We start from the raw sequence: 19120 nt of genomic DNA, 5'->3' as shown, positions 1-19120 counted from the left end.
GGACTGTCAGAGCCGATGACAGTTCCCTAATTCTCTGGCCAGATGTTTTCCTGGAGACAAGTTAGTGCAGCCTAGAGGCTACTCTAACATACACCAGATAGTAACTGTCCTCCTTTTCTTCCTGACATGCCCCTCTGCACTGAAGGTTGTGGGGAGGATGGTGTAGGAACTGGCAACACTGTCTCTACATCTCATTTGGCCTATGCTATACCAAGAGAATTTCCAGCTAGGAACGGGCAGCCTGCCTGAGCAGAACAAAGGGAACAGAGTGAGCCAGAGAATCTGCCCCACTGACTTCAACTAAGATAGAGGGCTGCTATCCAGGCCTATAAAGGTTTTGCCCAGGAAGACCACTTTTGCCTTTGGGGAAGGAAGATCTATGGGTTCAAGGCTTGGGATCATTCTACTGCAGTTCAGTAGTGGAGGAAGGGGAGGGGGTAGGTCTCAAGTCAAAGTCAAAATGCTTTTTATTTCTCTGGTGGGGAAGAAGGCAACTTGGACAGCTCTTACCAGTGGCTTTTTTTAGTCCAATCTGCTTTCCAAGCCACCTTCTGATCATAGCCTGATTGCATGAGGCTAAGTGAATGTTCCCAGAAAGACTTGCAGAACTTAAGGCTTGGAAAGCAGATTGGGCTAAACAAGACTTTAAAAATAAGCACCTTGTGCTGGATCCCACATAGAAGGTTCCTGGGTTTGACCTTCCACAGACATCTTGTTCATCTCTGCAATAAATTCTGCTACTCCTGATGTAGCCATCTAGCTTAATCAACTGCAGATGAAATTGTAGTTGGTGCTCTACATGAGCCATACAAAAGAAGAAGCAACTCCTCTGTTTGCATGGCTAATCATCCCTCTAATTACTGTTTGGTAAATCTCACCTTTTTCCTTTGGATTTGTAATGGATCTTGAAGTTAACATGACATTGTGCATAAAACAAGATTGTAAACAACGTGTGAGCGAATATAAAATGCTGGCACATACTTGTCAATAGGATTTTGGTCATTCTTCTGCACAACCAGCCCTGGAGCACGGAGCATAATTTATTTTGTCTAGGTTCTAGATACAAAAAGGGGCTAGATTTTTATTAAAAAAAAAAAAAAAAAGATATCTCGAGTATTGCCCTGTAAGTTGTAACACTCTTCAGGCCAACCAAAGTCGGTCCTTTTTTAAGTGCTTGGGATCAGTTATTATTTCTGTTGAGAGATTCCATCCTTCCTTCTCACAAATAAAGCGTGTGCGCAGTTCCAATCTGCATTATCTGCTTGTTTTGCTGGAATGTAGCTTTACATTCCTCCTTTTGGAAATCTGAGCACCTCTAAACCTGCCTGTCAATTTTCATCCACCTGTGCCAGGATCCTAGAGTGTCCTTATGTCCCCAATCTTAATGTTCTAGAGATTATTTTTTTGGCGGGGGTGAGAGGTCATAAAAGATCAGAACATTGGTCCATCAGGTCAAATATCCTGTGTCCAACAGTGGCCAGAGCCAGCTGCTTCACAGGAAAGTGCTAAAGTCCCTGAAGTGGGAAATTATTGAATAATCTATACTTAGGGAAAGTTTATTCCGACCTCTGTCAGAGATTGACTAATGCACTGAAACATGAGTTTATTTCCCTTCCAAACTCTTTTCTCTTTTGTTCCAAGCCCCATGTACCTTGAGTGTGTGTTAAAGGTGTGTTGGAATATGATACATGGGAACTAGGGTAATGTTTTGAACACAGATGGTTGATAAAATCATTGCACCCCTATCATTAGGCAGCTCTTTAAAACAAGCGTATCCCTGTCCTCTATTTTATTTACTCCAAGGACTGTCCTTGAAAAATTCAGCTTTTCTGTTGATTTTCATATTTTTTAAAAGGAACTTGTGCACAGATATGGGAGAAATGCATTTATATTTATCAGGCATTTTATTTCATAACTTCTAGTTATATAATTTTCCTGTTTGCTTTGTTGTTGAGACTTATCAGAAATAAAAAAAAAAAGGTGAATCTCTGGAATCTGGCCAGCTTGCTGAGAGTAGTGTGTGTGTGTGTGTATGTATGTATGTATATATATATATATATATATATATGTATATATATATATATAATATAATGAAAAGGTATGACGTGTCCTTGTCATCCCTACTGGAATGATATTGTCACATAAGGTTCCCAGGATACCCATGTGAGATTACCTTGAAAGACCCCGATCTGCATTTATTAGCTGTGCTTCATATTACCATGAGTGGGCTTTAAACAACATGTTGTTGCTCTTCCGATCTCCTCCTACCGCATTTGACTAATGTTTTTGTTCTTTTTTTTTTTTTCACAGGAGGAGGAGGAGCAGCCTCTCCCAATGCAAACAAGGAGGTCGTCTCTCAGTGGGTTATGCTACTTGACTATGGGCCTCATTGTTTTGCTCCTGGGCCTTGTGTTTGCATCCATGTATGTCTACAGATATTTCTTCATTACCCAGGTACTATACAATCTGAAAATTCCAGTTCTCCTGCCTCCCCCCTTCCTCCCCCCCAAATAAATTTAAGCAGCCACAACACCTGCCTCATTTATTTAAAAAACAAACAAACCTTTTTTATTGTAGCACCTACCTGTCCCAGCCTAGATCAGGGCCCCATTTTGCACTAGGCACTGCACAGATACACAATAAGAGACAGTCCCTGCTCTGAAGAGTACATGAAAACTTTCCAAAACCAACAACTTTTTCTTGCAGCATAAAACATTAGGACAATTTCTCTTTGATTTTTCTATACTATGTCACAATGTAACTGGCTTTGCTTAAGCTATCCATATCCCTGTCTTGTGATTAGCAGTTACATTTGATATAGCCCATTGCATCATTCAGTACACACAAAGCAGGAGCAGTACATGTCTTTTATACATGAAGTTGCTTTAAGATTACTTTCAAAATTGAGACTGATTTCCAGCAAGTAGATTCACGTGCATTTGTCTGCATGTGATTGTGCATGTGCAAAGTAGATGCATAGGCAAATATATGAAGCTAGTCTGGGCTTATATGCAAATGCACATGGCTTTTGCCGATTCCTGTTGGGCTGTGTGTGCGTCCACACCTACAAATGCACTGACTTGGGTGGACACAAAATGAATATGGCTCTATACAATCTGACCTGTATATGGAATAGCAGGAATACACAGTCCAGAAGTCTTTTGTTTTTCCAGGGTATATGTAAATGTCCTGTCACTCCTATGTCACAAACATAACTTTACTGGTCTTAGTCATAAACCATTTTTAAAGAGTGTTTTGCCAGGAGGGAGCAGAAGCGGTTGGAAAGAACACAGAGCTTAAGAGACTGTTTCTTTGTGATCTGTATGTACAGCATCTAGCACAATGGGACTCGGGTTTCTGGCCCTACTGCAGTACACATAGTAAATATACTACTAAAGCACAATGGGAAATGCTATTGGAAAATCAGTGTGGGTTTTCCATGAAGCCTGCAGGAGTTAGGTGCCCAAGTCTAGTTGAATTAGGTGCCTTCTGTTAGGTGCCTCCTTCTTAGTCTAAGTACACAGCAGTTAAACAGCAGCTGTTCAATACACTTCAAAGAATATACACGTGAGGGCCCCTTTAAAAATGCATCTGGGGGGTGGGGGGGAATTGTTTTGTTATGTGGGTCAGATTGCCCTCAACTCTAGAAAGAGATTGGTGTATTATTTATATTACACTAATGCCTAAGGGCCCTATTGTGCCATGCACTTTATAGATATGTAGTGAGAGAGACAGTGCCTGCCTCAAAGAGCTTAAATCTAAATAGACAAGGGAACCAGGCATAGACATGTGAAATGACCTGGTCAGGGTCTTTCAGCAGTGTAGTGACAGAACTTGGATTAGAACTCAGACCTCTGGAGTCTGTTGAGTGCTCTAACCATTTGGCCACACTGCTTCCCAATATAATGCTATTTAATATGAAAGCTGGGATCTTTCTGAAACTTCTTGACTGTTCAGCTCTTCTATATTGTGGCAGAGGTAATTTAAACTAAACCCTTCTATTCAATTAGTGTTATCTAATGATTCCCTAGAAATGTTTGAGGATGACGAATTAATCATATTCTTTTGTTGAAAATATGACTTGTAAAATATAACTTTTGGTGACTTTTAGGATCTGTGTGCTGGGTGGGCCAACTAGAATTCAGTTGCTTTGGGGAAGGAGGGAATGTAGCTTATTTATAGTCACAGTTCTAGGGCAAAACCTGCCAGCTGTTTCGATCTTGACTTGAAAATTTCTACCCCATTGGTGGCCAGTTGCTGCTGCTTGTGGTAGTGCCCTGATGTACAAAGTACTTTCCAAATATACAAGAAGGGATGGCCCCTGCCCTGAGGAGTCACAGTTAATGACAAGTAAAGGGAAGTCAAGAAAGAGGAACAACAAAGGGATTTTTCTGTACAAATCATCTAGTCATTGTAGGCAGCATATTCATAGTGGGATTTTGAGAAAGAGATCTTAAAAGCTGAGGGGGCAGAGCCTTGTGGATAACTCAGGTGGGTCAGACCACACATAAGAAGTGGCATGGAAGAAAGGACAGAGGTGATGGCTCAAGAGACTGAGCAATGGCTGGATAAGGGTGAGAAGCTCAACAAGGGAGGGTGAGGGGAAGTTGCAGTAGATTAGAGACCCAGACCCCGGTTCAGATCCCCACTCGAGTCACAATCTAAGTTGTCCATATAAAATAAGAAGCCAGATCTGTGTGTGATTGATGATTTCTGCTCAAAGGAGACTCCAGACTGAAGTGCATTGATGGAGCTCTTGTGGGGAATTCTGTACATTCTGTGCTTGTGCTGAAGCAGAAAGGAGGATTTCCCCTCCCCCAACTATTTTCATAAGCACTGAATTTACATACTTTGTTTAAAAAAGAAAAATCCCTTGCCCTCATTTTAAGAGGCAGACTGCATAGCTTTCTTGCTAGCTGAATTTTTAGCCAAAAATACACCCAGTCATAGCTGTATAAGGGCTTTATGGTGAGGACTGCTGTCTGTTGAACAGCTGTTACCAAATTAATTCTCTGAGGACTGCAGGATCTGTGTGTCCAGCTTTTATCCACTCAGCAATTTAGTCTTCTATATGCTCCCTTGCTCAATAAATTTCCTTGCTGCAAAATTAATTTCTAATCTGCATTTTCAGGTATACAAATAAGTTATCTCCACCTGTCTTTATAAATGAGCTTTAAACCCTGTGACAATTTTCTGGCCATTTTTTCACATCTTACCCATAGATGCAGTTGCTGGGGTTATTTTTACATCAGGATTGGTTTACAAAAAGCCTGTTGTCACATAACATTTAAGTTGACTATTGACTGGGTGGAGGACAACATCCAGTATCGCTGCTATCAGAACAAAAGGAGGTGATCTGAATAGCACTAAGTGCAAGATGATTCATTCAAGGCTTTACATTGGACATCTTCATTGTGTGCTGCATGCAAGAGCAAAGGATAGTTTATATCCAATAACAGAGAGAAGACCATTAAACATTGACAGTGGTGCTTCCTGGCATCAAAGCTGTGTGTGCAAGGTCTCAGGTGGTTACAATATGCCTATCTGGTCACGGTGATCAGACTCCATCCTTTTATCCTCCTCTTGTTTTTGTATGCCGTGGGTTAATGAACAAACGGGGTCCAGTGGTGCCTGCTTGTAATGAATTTAGGTAGAGTGAAACCACGTCTACAGTGAAGTAGAAAATTCCTAATGGTTTCGGTGCCTTGCAGTGTGCAAACTGCAAGTCCAGTTACAATGAACCTCTCTGCTTATGGCAACTGTAACTGTTCTATGAAGGAAGATAACACTGCTGTAAACTGTGCTCCATTTGGGTTAGTATGGTGGGTGGGAGGGCTCTGGTGCGTCTATAGGACTAGAAAACAGCTACTAATGAGGGGTGTTTTTGCACTGCAGTGACCTGACTAATAAAACACATTGACAGACTTGTTCCTAAATGCTCTCAGGTATATGTTCTGTGAAACAAGCTTAGTGGCATTGCTTTGTGCCCTCCTTCAGTGCCATGCAAAGCGTTGTTTCTTGATGAGATTTGTAACGGGGTGTGTGTGTGTGTATGTTCCATCTCCACTTTGTTCTAGTTTCCACAGCTTCCCCGGGAGAGCGTGTTCCACTGTGGGGTCCTCTTCGAAGACTCTCTCTACTCGCCATTTAAGGGGCAGTTGGAGTTGCATGAGGATGTGAAGATTTACATTGAGGAGAACTATGAGCAGATCAACATCCCAGTTCCCCAGTTTGGGGGGAGTGACCCTGCAGATATAATCCACGATTTCCAGCGGGTGAGGAATTTCTGTAGGCAATGGTTTTTCGTTATTATAGTTAAAACGTAAGAGCTGCCATGCCAGTGCTGACTAATCATCCACCAGAATCCTTCCCCTGACTGTGGGAAATAAAAGGAGTTTAGAGGAAGGCAAAGAAAGTTTTAATCACCTAATTGTGTAGTTCTAAAACATGCAGGAAACTTGTTCCTGATCATTGATGTTCCTAATCATCTGCTGGTAATCATGTTATGCCCTGAAGAATGAGAAGTGATATTGTTCCCACATATGACCTTATGTGAAATGTCCCAACCTGTTTGCCTCAATATCCTGAGCACTGAGTTCCACAGACTAATTTGGTGCTCAAAGTAATGTATTACCTGTCATATTTTTACTTTTGATGTTATGAGTTTGAGTGCATAACTCAGCTTTGGTTTCTGAGTGCACCTTTAAGACTTAAGTATAGCATCGAGACCATAGTCGTAAGAGCTGCATACTCTGGATTCTTGTTTAAGTGCCTCCCGGTTCTGTTCGCGTTCTAAGAACCCCCAATATTTCCATTGCTTTACCTGCTGAAGGTACTGTTACAACCACCATCTTTTCAGCTGAGTGTTACTGGGCAGGAATCCTTCAAGTCTGTTGGCATCAGTTCATAATTGACCAGAGATTTCTGTCAAGTGTTGGATTGCATAACCTCTTTCTTGAGGTTTAAGTGAGTTGCTTCTGCTTTACTCCCAACCCCAGCAGCACAGATAGCACATAACTGGACATTGAATCTGTATCTCACATAAGGCCGTGCATAGCCACTGCTGTTAAATGAGTCAGATGACTAGACTATACAGATGGGATCTCTTTAAATCCCATAAATTCAGTAATGATCCAGTTCACTATCCTCCCACACACAGTTATAAGGCTAACTCTTTGAAAGTGTTTGGTTCAGCGGTGCCCGCTTGAGTGTGTAGATCAAACCACAGTGGAGAGAGAGACCAAATAAAGAAGTGTTCTGTGGAGTAATGGGAGAAGTCAGGCTTAGGAATGCTCTGAAACCAATGAGTCCCTCTGATATTCATGTTTTTATGTAAGTACTGCTCAAATAGCTAATGCATCAGGTGGTACGGTACCTGCACAAGCAGTGATGTCAAATATCTGAAGTTTAATGACTTGGTGTAAACCCAGGCTGCTCACACACTCACCTGCATTCCACTAATGTGTATAATAGCATAACGGACCACAAGGACATGCTGAGTTTTCTTCACAGAATTCCTAGTTTTGCAGGGTTCAAAATAACCTTTTTACAGTAACACATCCTCAATTCCCCTTTGCCATCCTTTCCTCGTATTGTATCTTCAGCTTCCTTCTGGTGACTGTTACAATGAGAGGGACTGTTGCCCTTCCTAAAACTCACATTGTTACTGTTTTCGTGGCTGAGCTATTGGCAGAGTGTTGCAAGTTTTGTTTTAATTCCCTTCTACCTAAATGGTGACTTAATCCAAGGAGCAACTTCCTGAACAACTCAAGGGATAAAGGGCCAGATCCTCAGCTGGTGTAAATCACTGTAGGACCATTGATGTCGTTAGAGCTTTGCTTTACAATAGCTTGAGGATCTGGTCCATAAGTGTCCAGAGGACCATAATGACATTGACATCTGTTTTTTTTCTACACAACACTTATCTGAGGTTGTGTAGTCCGTAGTATCCTACTGCTACCCACCTCAACCCCCCTCTTCACCCACATATGCATGCACTTAAATTCTGCCTTAAGAAGGAATTGGAAAATTCTTTTCTGCCACATTGGTTTGCTGCACCTTTTGGTGAAGCTTTAAATAAATAGTAACTGCACATGGAGATAAGGCTCTTTTGATGGCATGAAAGATACAGTTTTAGTAAACCCCACAGGAGCTAGTGTTGCCTACCTGGGATACTTTAATATGTTTGTTGTATACCTGAGCCAAGCTTCTGTGCTCTTTATTGGTGAATGCTCAAGTGCATTGCTGAACAGGGGTAGATGTAAGCACGTTTAAAGTTACACATGTGCGTAAGGGCTTAATTGCTGGATGTTATAGAAGGGAAGAGTAGTAAGGAGTTGTCAGGGCTGTGGACAGATAAGATTCTATAGAGAGAGGCAAAAACTTAATGTCTATGTCATAACTATAAAGGGAAGGGTAACAGCTCTCCTGTGTACAGTACTATAAAATCCCTCCTGGCCAGAGACTCCAAAATCCTTTTACCTGTAAAGGGTTAAGAAGCTTAGGTAACCTGGCTGACACCTGACCCAAAGGACCAATAAGGGGACAAGATTCTTTCAAATCTTGGTGGGGGGAAGGTTTTTGTTTGTGCTCTTTGTTTTGCGGGTTGTTCGCTCTTGGGACTAAGAGGGACCAGACATCAATCCATGCTCTCCAAATCTTTCTGAACAAGTGTCTCATATTTCAAACTTGTAAGTACAGCCAGGCAAGGCGTGATAGTTTTATCTTTGTTTTCTCAACTTGTAAATGTACCTTTTGCTAGGGTGTTTACCCCTGTTTGCTGTAACTTTGAACCTAAGGCGAGAGGGGGGTCCTCTGGGCTCTTTAAGTTTGATTACCCTGTAAAGTTATTTTCCATCCTGATTTTACAGAGATGATTTTTACCTTTTTCTTTAATTAAAAGCCTTCTTTTTAAGAACCTGATTGATTTTCCTTGTTTTTAGATCCAAGGGTTTTGGATTTTGAAGTTTTCATGCAGCCCCCCACATCTGTACCCTAAAGTTCAGAGTGGGGAAGGAGCCTTGACAGTCTATTTTAAGTAACATTTTTCTAGATAACTTGAATCTGCGGCTTTGCCCCAAAGGGGATTATTGTGGTAAGTGGGTGGTTTTTTGTTTTTGTTTTTAAATAGTATCAATTTAGACTTTAATGGATCCTGTTGGTGGATGATGCCACTACTCCACCCCATTTTGTAGGATTTTATAATTTTTAGTTCACTCTCCCTTTGGACTAATCAGAAAGATCTCTCTGTTTTGGATCTAGGGATTGACTGCCTATCATGACATAGCCCTGGATAAATGCTATGTCATTGAACTGAACACCACTATTGTGATGCCACCTCGCAATCTCTGGGAATTGCTGGTTAATATGAAGGTATGTCTGGATGCTATTTTTTTTAATAGACTTCTGTTGAGATAACTCCTGTGCATCAATTAGAATTTTCCCTTGAAAAGAAACTGCTGTACCTGTGAAAACAGGCATCAGATATGACTATATTTTTGTGTACAGTTAAGGTTCCAGAGTTTAACTGAAACCTTATTTTTTTGCAGACAGTGTGGTAACTCAGGCATGTATAGATTTGTATAAGATTATTTTTATCCCCCCTACTTTGTATCTGTTAAGAGCAGAAAGGAAATGCTCTGATACCTTTTATAGATTATATAATTGTAGCAGGTTTCAAGGACCGTTTAGTTTGTTTCCCTGTTATATTCTCTTTTCACTAAATGTAACCAGTCCCAAGAGTAGAAAAAAACAGAAAAGATAAGCTTATGTATGTTGATAAGAGTCTAAGGAAAAGGAGGACCCAGGATTATTGACTGCATAACAAAACAATAGAGAAACAGAAAAGCTAATATTAAATCCTGTCAACGAAAATGCCAGTTTGTCCTTACTGATAGCTAAATTACAGAAGCAGTAACATACTTTTTCTCACACAGGATTAAAGGTCTGACGTTCAAGATGTGAGTGAAACTATATGCAAATCGGGTATCCGTGTGTAAATGTCTGTTTTAGCTGAATAATCAGTCATTTGCCTGGGTGAATGCTCGACTTGTATGTGCATTTGCACACGTGTATCTTTAAAATGATGCCCTACATGTGTTTTAAGTGTAGACCTAGTTTTGCCCAGCTTTAAACCCTTCCCTTTTGGGTGAGCACCTGTCTTGGTGACCTATTGGATTGATAAATGTTAGAACACCCCCTCCCTTCCAGGAAGCTCACTCTTTTTCAAAATCCTTACTGAGGGAACTGGATGGCTCAGGTTGGTCCTGGGCCAGATGGCCTTTTACCTCTGGTCTGCTGATTTGAGTCCAGCCCAAGTCATCATTGACCAAAACTTGTTATCATCTGATGACTGTTTTGGATCTCTGTGAAACAAGTTTGGGGATCCCAGTCTGGTTCCTAGACTGATGTCTACATGAAAGTCAGTACAACAAAAAGGCACTAATTGGCTTCCTTACAGGATAGGCTAGGATTGAATGGGTAAAGAGATGAAATTATCATTCGATGTCCCCTGTGTTTGTCTCTCCAGGTCATTTTGTGTAGATTAAAAGAGAGAGAGAGAGAGAAATCTAAGAACCCTCATCTAGTTAGAGGAGGGGAACTGAAATGCCTGTGACAAAGCACCCCTGCAGTGATCAATATAGATGAGCCAGCAAAGAACCTGTCAGTCCAAGTGGTTCCATATTGAAAGCTTCAGAATAGCTGCATCTCCTGAGGTTCTATTTTTCCTACAGCGAGATGCTTAAAACTGTGTTTTTGTCTTTTCTCTTATAAGCAGCCCTTTGAAAAGAAATGGGTAACAATGTCATTACCTCATAATTAAGTCCTGGGATTGAGGAACAATGGTGCTCAATTGTTTTAGCTCCCACAAATAACAATCTAAAGACTGAAGAAACTAGATTGACTGTCTCTTTCCCACACATTGGGGACAAGAGGAATTCTGCTCTCCATCCTTGTATACTAACATGATAGTTGTGCCGGTAATTGAACTCGTCATGCAGTCTCTTTCTCTTCCTCTAATGCAGATGGATCAATAATCTAACTTTTATAGAACTGTGGTGTTAGCATATAAGAACTTCCACTAATTGACTGATACTGCAGTATTGCAAGAGAGTTTTATTGATCCAGTAAACTGTGCCAGTCCAGCAGCACAGCACTGTGTTAAGATGGCCTGTTTCCCATTCATTCTCTAAGGACATAACCAGTTTTTTGGCCAGTGGTAATTAAAGGCCTAGGATCTGAAAACTCGCTATCACTGCTTGATTTTTTTCTGACCACATTTAAATTGGCCTCTATCAGGTTTGTAGAAGTAAGGGTTGATGGTGAGCAGAGGATTTGTTAAGAAGAGTTAATGTAGACTGGATGAAGGACTTAAGTGAAAGGTCACCATGAATGAAAAATGAATCTTCAAATAAAGGCACAGCTAACTTTTAGTCTGTGTTCTAAAGCTCCCAAGCAAATTTTCCTCCCGATCCCTTTTATTGCCAATATAGCTTTGACACAAATATCTGATCATTCCTCAATATGATATCACGGCTGTCTCTAAAAATATATACAAACACATGTATGATTTTTCTCTATGACTGTTGTGAAGAAAAATTGATAGATGCTAGGTGGATCCTTCTCCTTTGTAGGAGTTTGAAGGTCTACCATTATACTGCAAAGTGCAATTTATAAAGATGGTGTGTATGGGGTGAGCTGTCAGAAATGATTTGAAATGGTCACTATCTAAAGCCATCAGACCAGGAAATAGATACAGTAATCCTGGATATTCTAAAGAAATCAATAAGTGGGAAGAAATATTGAAGGCCAATCAAGCTTTTGAGGTGTGCTCAGTGTCTGAGCAGTGTTTCTTTTTGACCTTTAAAATGAATTTAAAATATGGGCCTTCATCTAGATTGAGGCTTGGGGGCAATTATGCCCCCAATTTTGCTTGAATAATAGCTTAAGATTCTGTATCCTAATATTTTAATGATACCAGTATTTATCATAACGCCCCTCCTGCCCCAACACATGTTTATTTATAGCCTTCCGTTCATTTTGCACCGCTGATCCTTGTGTATATCCCAAACCATCTGGTTTCTGATGCTTTTGGTGGGAACAACTATTGGATGGATGGGATGTATAAAATCCCAGCAAATGGAGCTTCAGACCTTAAATATTTTGATACATCGATTTAAAAAAAGAGAGCTCTTTCTGATGAGCTATGAGGAGGCAGTTCTGTTTGTTTTCCTGAAAGGGGGTGTAGCTTTATTATATCCTTTCGTATGGGTTTGTTGTTTGTTTTATTATAATAGATAATAATGTATAGCTTTGCATTAGGGTATTTTGGGCAATAATGCAAGGAACATATATGCTACATGCTGTATGAGCTAAATCAGGTTAGCATACATCCGTTTGTGACCTTTAGCTTAGATAAGTGACCCGCCAATTGCACTTAAGAGGTCCACCACAAAGAACATGGAAATCACCACCACCAGCCTGGTTCAGGCGAGAAATAACAGATGTGAGAATGAGCTAATTGTCGTTAATACGTATGAATATGCCATTTTATGGATTAAGTGCCCCCCCAATATTATGTGGGTGAGGAAATTAAGTTTGGACATGGAAGGGGGGCACAGAGTGCTCAGGCTCTATAAGAGGGGCAAGCCACCATGTTGAGTTGTTTTAGGTTAAGTTTTCTTGGGTTTTTCTGTAGCTTTCTAGCTCTTTCGCTCCTCCTGAGTTTTTCATCTTCCACTTGAGAATTGAGGAACCTGAACCATCAGACTCTTTTGGCATGCCAGAGACGAGGTTGGTCCTTTTGTCTCTTTCCACCAGGTTATCAAGGAAGGATATGACTGTGTTAATCTTGGAAGTTTATATAATAAATAATACCACATACCTCTAGAACAATACTATTTCCTTTTTCGTTCTGGTTGATTTGTTTTCCATTTGATTACTATTCCATTTATGTCAGTAAAAGTCTTTAAGGCTGTATTTTGTTCTCAGTGTCCTTGTCATACATACTGAGGGTCCTTGCAAAACTCTGTTCTGGGACAAGATCTGATCAGATCAGTTGGCGAGCCCATTATCTTTATTACATTAAACAATAATATTAATCCACTAAAAAACAGGCAGCCGGAACTCAGATTGGATATCAAATTGATTTTATTTAATTTTTGGGAAAAAATGTAATTTCAGAAAGGAACGTACCTGCCTCAGACGTACATAATCCAAGAGGAGATGATCGTTACAGAGCATGTCAATGACATGGAGCAGCTTGGCTCCTTTATCTACCGCCTGTGCAACGGCAAAGAGACTTACAGGCTGAAGCGGAGGACTGCTAGGAGACGTAAGATCCTTGTGGTGCTTGATTGTATTAATCCTGTTTTCCACTGATTCACAACTGCTGACAGTAGCGATTGACTCATGGTGATGAGAGGTACAGACTCTTTGGGAATAGCCGCAAGCTTTTCAAAACTTTCCCACCGTTGCAAACACCAGTGCAGCTCCATCCCTATGAGTGACATTGGAAGCTCCAGTGTAATTGTGTACTGGCTGCTGCAGGAATTTTTACCAGTGTGTGTATTAGCCTAATAGAAAGGTTGATAAAATGCCTGTAAGAGCCAGCTGTCCATTTACAGGAGAGCTTCTGGGACTGAACTCGTGTTAGCAATGCAGGGAAATTTTTCAAAAATATCCCTCATATACACACCCACTTCAGTGGTAGCTATTGAGAGCAGATAAAATCTGCAAATAGACTTTAACTGAGCCCTACCATGGGGTTTACACCTCTAATAAAATAGTGAGACTGAAGAAGGGGTGAATAGGGAGCACTAGGCATTGTCTATGTTGGGATTTATTCCAGCATAGGTATTCCTGATTAACTATTCCACTTTGGAAATGGTTTTAAGCTAATTTGGAATAAGGCATACTGATCCCAGAATATACGCATCTGCACACCAAATTAATCAGGAATAGTTAATCTGCTTTAAAGTCACACCAACCTTGTTCTGGATTTATTTTCAGGTGTAGAGAAACCCTTAAACTATTTTAGTCCCTAAGGCGATGTGAAGAAATTCATCTGTGAGTGCCTTATATTCAATGCTAATGTAGCCACAAAAGCTTTTTAACCCCAGCATTTTTAACGTACTGACTATCCAAAGTCTTTATTCTCCTACAATGTAATATATGTTAGATTGATTGGATCAGATTAGATTTTTGACAGGCAGGGAAAGAGGAGGGTTGCAAGCCTTTTAGCATGTTGGTTAGAATTTCCATAGCTGGAGGCTCCATTTATCCCAGGGAGTCTCAGCTTGGTTCTTCCCGCACCTACCCGTTAAAATATTTATCCTATATCTTCTTTTGGAAAAAAATATACTCCTCACTTCCTGCTTCCTTTCTCTATTAACCTACTGCACCAACAAGGGTAAACGGGTTCTGTGATGATACTATGATTCTAGAAATGCTGATAGATATAGATACAAAAATAGGTAATCACGTGCTTTGTTGCAGCAGTGTGGAATAGCTGCCATGCAAAGCTATAATGGAAAATAGCTTCTGCAGTGCAGAAAACGGTTAAGGTATTAGGGATGCTGGAGTGTGCAATATTTGTTTTCTGAAGAGATTCAGACTTACTCCAGGACAGTTGAATAAACGGAAACTTAAACTGGGGTGGCAAGTATTTAAGTACCCATTTGCTTCATTGGGTACCCTGTTGTACCGTCTCTTGAGTCATACTATCTCTTGATTTTTGAGCTAATATTAAGAAGCTGTACACCGAAACCAACTTTTCTACACTACTCCCTATTACTTTCCCCAGCTAGAAACTGGGTAGTAAGGGCTTCACTCTGGTGCAGGGATTAAACTGATAAGAACAGATTTAAAATTTTATTAGAAAATGTTTACAAATAGATGATACAGAGTGTTGAAACTTCAGTTATTAGTCATCAGGGGTAACATACAGAGTTTAGGGGGATGTTAATATTTTAATGTTGGATAGCACAGAACACATACAGTCTGCAGTATCCCCAATGGGGGGGGTGTAAGGTGGATGAATGAAGGTACAGTCAGCAAGCAGTGAGGTACATCACTCATACAGGAATTACAGGCAATCATAGGTATAAATAAGCGGGCCGGGTAATGAGGATAAGATAACCCTCATATGGTGGAGTTCAGTTTGGTTCAGTGGGTTCAGGGTTTGGGGATAAGGTCCAACAGAGGAAGTCTTCAGGTCTCTTCCTCATTGTGGGTGTGCAAAGTCACACCGGCTCACTCTCGGTATTGGTGGTGGCCAGTGATGTGCTCTGTATAGATGTCTCGGGACCACTGGATAGTGTCCGAGACCATTAGACGTCGCATGAGCCTCACTACACTTGACCAGAGCTCCAAAGAGCTGTGAAGCAATTCCACGCACTTGGTTCTCATTGCAGGATTGTGGACTGGATATTACATTGTTTTCCGGGGGAAGTGAAATTGCATGGCTTTCCTTTTTGCTATACAGTTATATTTCAGCATGCTAGAGTTGTTTGCATCTCATCTGATTTTTTTTTTCCATGCCCCATCCCAGACACACCTACATAATGCAACCATCCTAACTTGGCTTTTGTTTTTGGTCTCTTTTAGGTATCAATCGACGTGAGGCTGGAAACTGTAATCACATTCGCCACTTCGAAAACACTTTTGTCGTTGAAACTGTTATCTGCAAAAAGTCATGAAGCAGCTCTTCAAATGTAACCCTCCTCTGCTTTGCTTGCACAAACGGATCCTCTCCTTAGAAGTGATCATCTGTCTTACTTTTTTACTCTCCCCTGCTTGGGCAGCACTAACTTCTCCGATCCCTTGTGATTATACATTGGACTCTATTGTCTCTGTACTGTATGTACTCCTTACTTGGGACTCTTCGTTGGGCTTAAATTTACACAGTAAACCAAAATACAACTCAGAATAGACTCAGCCATTTGTGAACACAGCAGGACAGGAATCCCATCATGGAGGATACATGCTCTGGGAAGTGTGGGGATGGAAATGAAGGGTAAGAATAGCATGCGGTGTAGAAATGTTTCATCTGCTGGAATCAGTGGGTGGTTTCATGCAGACATAATGGTGGCACAGAAAAGCCAAAGTAAAATAATGCCATTGAAGGGGGGTTACCATTTGGATGTAGTAACTAGCAGAACGCTGTTAGATGCAGTAAGAATACAGGTCTGAGGTTTGCAAATGCTGCATCTAGGGAAGTTCTGCACATAGAGAATTTCTGCCAAACTAAGTAATAACTTTTAGTGTAAATTCTTGTTCCAAGTCATCCAGTGAGCGTGCCTGCTAAGAGCCTATTTCACAAACAACAAATGAAGCCTTTACACACTCCTTGTGCACATTGCTCTGAAATTATCTCACAGTGTACTTTTCTGAGCAAGGACTATCTGATTCTGTACCCATTGACCATTCTGTGCCCCGCAGCTGATCTGCAGGTGGGGGTAGGGTGGGAAGTGGGAGGGTGGATTCTGGAAGGAGTCAAAGGCAAAAAAGAGTGACTAAATTGAATAGAGACTGATTCAAGCTTCATTGCTTCATGACCACAAAGAAGTGAATGGAACACAAGTGTATATTTATATCCCAGCACAAATAATAGGCCCAGCTTTGGGTAACTTTTGATAGCACATTGATATTCTCACCAGGAGGACACTGTTCTTCAGCATTTAGCCCAACATATTGAGCGCAAACATTTATCTTTTTATACTGGGCAGACAGGCCTTCACTTTCCACATATTTTCCTGAAGTAAATAAAGGGGCACAGCCTCAACTGGTGTAAATTGTCATCGCTCCATTGCAGTCCTTTAAATCAATGGAACTATGAAACTTTACACTGGTTAAGAATCTGCCCCATACAGTTCTAACTACTGCAATCCATATTTAAAAAAAAAAGATTCCATACTTATTTTCTATCTGACTATCTCCACTGGTCTCACACTATCAGAGGCTTGTGATCCTATCCCATTTCACATATCCCTTCTCTGTCTGACAGTCTGAGCTATGGGGTACTCCCCTTCTCCCTGGGGCCTGGAGGCAGACCAGCTAATTGGTTGTATGCTAGGGGCAAGGAACAGCCCTTCATTGGAATTCGGCAGAGTTCTCTGCCTCCATTTTTATGCAAGTGGCATGTTAAGGGGGTCTGCTTCTTTGGGGACTTTGAAGATCTTAATGTAATAGTTAAGCAGCTTTTTCAGTTTTTTTTTACATTCATTTTCCTTACTTTAACCTGCCAGCATCTTTAATGTGTCCTTGGCCCATCTTGCAAGCGCAAGCAGTGACCCCAGCTTCAGAGCTTGTAGAGGTAGCAGCATCAGTGTGAACAGTCTGTGTTTTTTTGAGAGAGTTCTCTTGTATAGTGTGAAACAGTCCTCCTTTTGTAGCATCACAAGCACTTACGTGGGCTATTTTTATGCCAATAAGTATTGTCTAGCCATAGTACAATCTTGCAGAACTAACTGGCATGTTAAAAGAGACCACTCAACACCCATATAGTTTTTTTTAAAAATGCTGAACTACAGATGTGATGGAATCCTTGTATAGACATTGAAACAAGACCAAGATTTGGTTGATCAATATAGTGCATAGAAATAGTGTGAACTGAACTGCATGTCTATTGATCAGCAAAAAAAAAAAAAGAAAAGTATTTTTCACTTTGCTCCATAACTATAGTTAAAATTAAGTAGGCCCTTGAAACGCAGGCAGTTTTTTGTTTTTGCTTGTGTGAATGGAGTTAATTTCAAATTGGCACAGTCTTTTTAATTGGTTTCCAGCAAATCTGGACTTGTTCCCCATCTGTTGAAATGAGCTTAATGTTTTAGAAAGAGGAAAGATAAAGTAAAAGCAAGTACAATCATTAACTCAGCAGAACCAAAAAAAAAGAGATGTTTTGTGATAGACAACTTTAAAGTAGTAATGCTGTGAATTAATTATATGAAACCAAAAGCAGAAGTTTTAGGCAAGCATGCAGCACAACGGTAATTTGTCTGTCCTGAGATATTGAGGGTTATTTTTTATATAAACCTATATAAAGAAATTGTTAAATTTTAACCTGTCAGAATGCAGATTTTTTTAGACTTACTCTAATGTTTAAGTTTATGGAAAATGAAAAGTCCTGTACAATTCACACAGCTTAGTAAGGTATGTTTCCCCCAACACCAGTAGGGTATGTGCTTTATGTATAATTAGATTTTCAAAACACAAAATTCTCTCTTTTGTCCTAACTCTACTTTGCAAAGTGGATCACTAATGTATATTGGGAGCGGGGGAGGGAAATGAGCAGATATCAGTTTGCTTGATGCAAATACAGCAAACTGGTAAATTTAAGCCCTGCATTTATTTTTGCTTTTAGGAATCTCAGCCAACCTGCACTCAGGTGGAAATATAAACTTTTTTTCCCTTTTCCTTCTGATTCTGCATGTTTTAACTGGTCATTAAATATGCTAACTATGTGCAATCCATGAACTTAAGAACAAGGCCTTAGTTCTTTAGCATGAACTAAAGTAATCACAGTTCATAGGATCAAAACAGCAGTTGTCTAGTAACAAAACTTAAAATGCTTTGTATATTTTGTCTGTTAGAGTAATCTGACCTGTTAATAAAATCTTTTACCTCTGATTTCTTAGTTGTTTCTTTATTTAAAGGGTCGGGTTTTTCTGTAACACGGTTGTTTGAGAAGCACCAGATTGTTAGCTACGGAAACTGAAACCACCTGTTTTGTCCCAGTACAGATCAAGCACAGACAGCAGCAGTGGAAACTGCTATACCAGTGTGCCATCATCCTGGGTTTGGAGGGATCACCTCTAGGGATGACTGAGAAATGCAGTCACCAGTGGGGTAGGAGCGAAGGTAGGAACTCAGTTGGCTCTGTCTGACATTTAGGGAGTACCTGACCAAGGATGACAAAGGGTAGCCCAGAAGAGCGGGAGAGAAGAGAAGCTGAGTATCCTGGAGTAGCAATCAATTATGTCTCCCTGATAGTCTGGCCCAGCCTTAGGGGCTACTCTAACTTGTGCCAGCTGGGGATAGCTAGAACACAACATTACTCTAGCTCACTTTCCCATCTCCAGCTCCTGGAGCTGCAAGGTGAGTGGCATAGAACTTGGTTGTG

The 19120-nt window shown here is 40.6% G+C and overlaps 1 protein-coding gene across 1 annotated transcript in view; it reads left to right on the top strand.

Moving 5' to 3' along the window:
* ITM2C (integral membrane protein 2C) overlaps window positions 1–18627 on the top strand; it is a 50827-nt gene extending 32200 nt beyond the window's left edge. The window contains exons 2-6 of the mRNA XM_054039627.1: window positions 2311–2454; window positions 6078–6275; window positions 9262–9372; window positions 13183–13333; window positions 15607–18627. Coding sequence (XP_053895602.1) covers window positions 2311–2454; window positions 6078–6275; window positions 9262–9372; window positions 13183–13333; window positions 15607–15698 — 696 coding nt within the window. The 3' untranslated portion in view covers window positions 15699–18627. The remainder of the gene's footprint in view (window positions 1–2310; window positions 2455–6077; window positions 6276–9261; window positions 9373–13182; window positions 13334–15606) is intronic.
* Window positions 18628–19120: the final 493 nt, after the last annotated feature.

The sequence above is a fragment of the Malaclemys terrapin genome, chromosome 9 (assembly GCF_027887155.1).
Source record: "Malaclemys terrapin pileata isolate rMalTer1 chromosome 9, rMalTer1.hap1, whole genome shotgun sequence".
Lineage (NCBI taxonomy): Eukaryota > Metazoa > Chordata > Testudines > Emydidae > Malaclemys > Malaclemys terrapin.
This window is presented reverse-complemented; position numbering and strand designations above follow the sequence as displayed.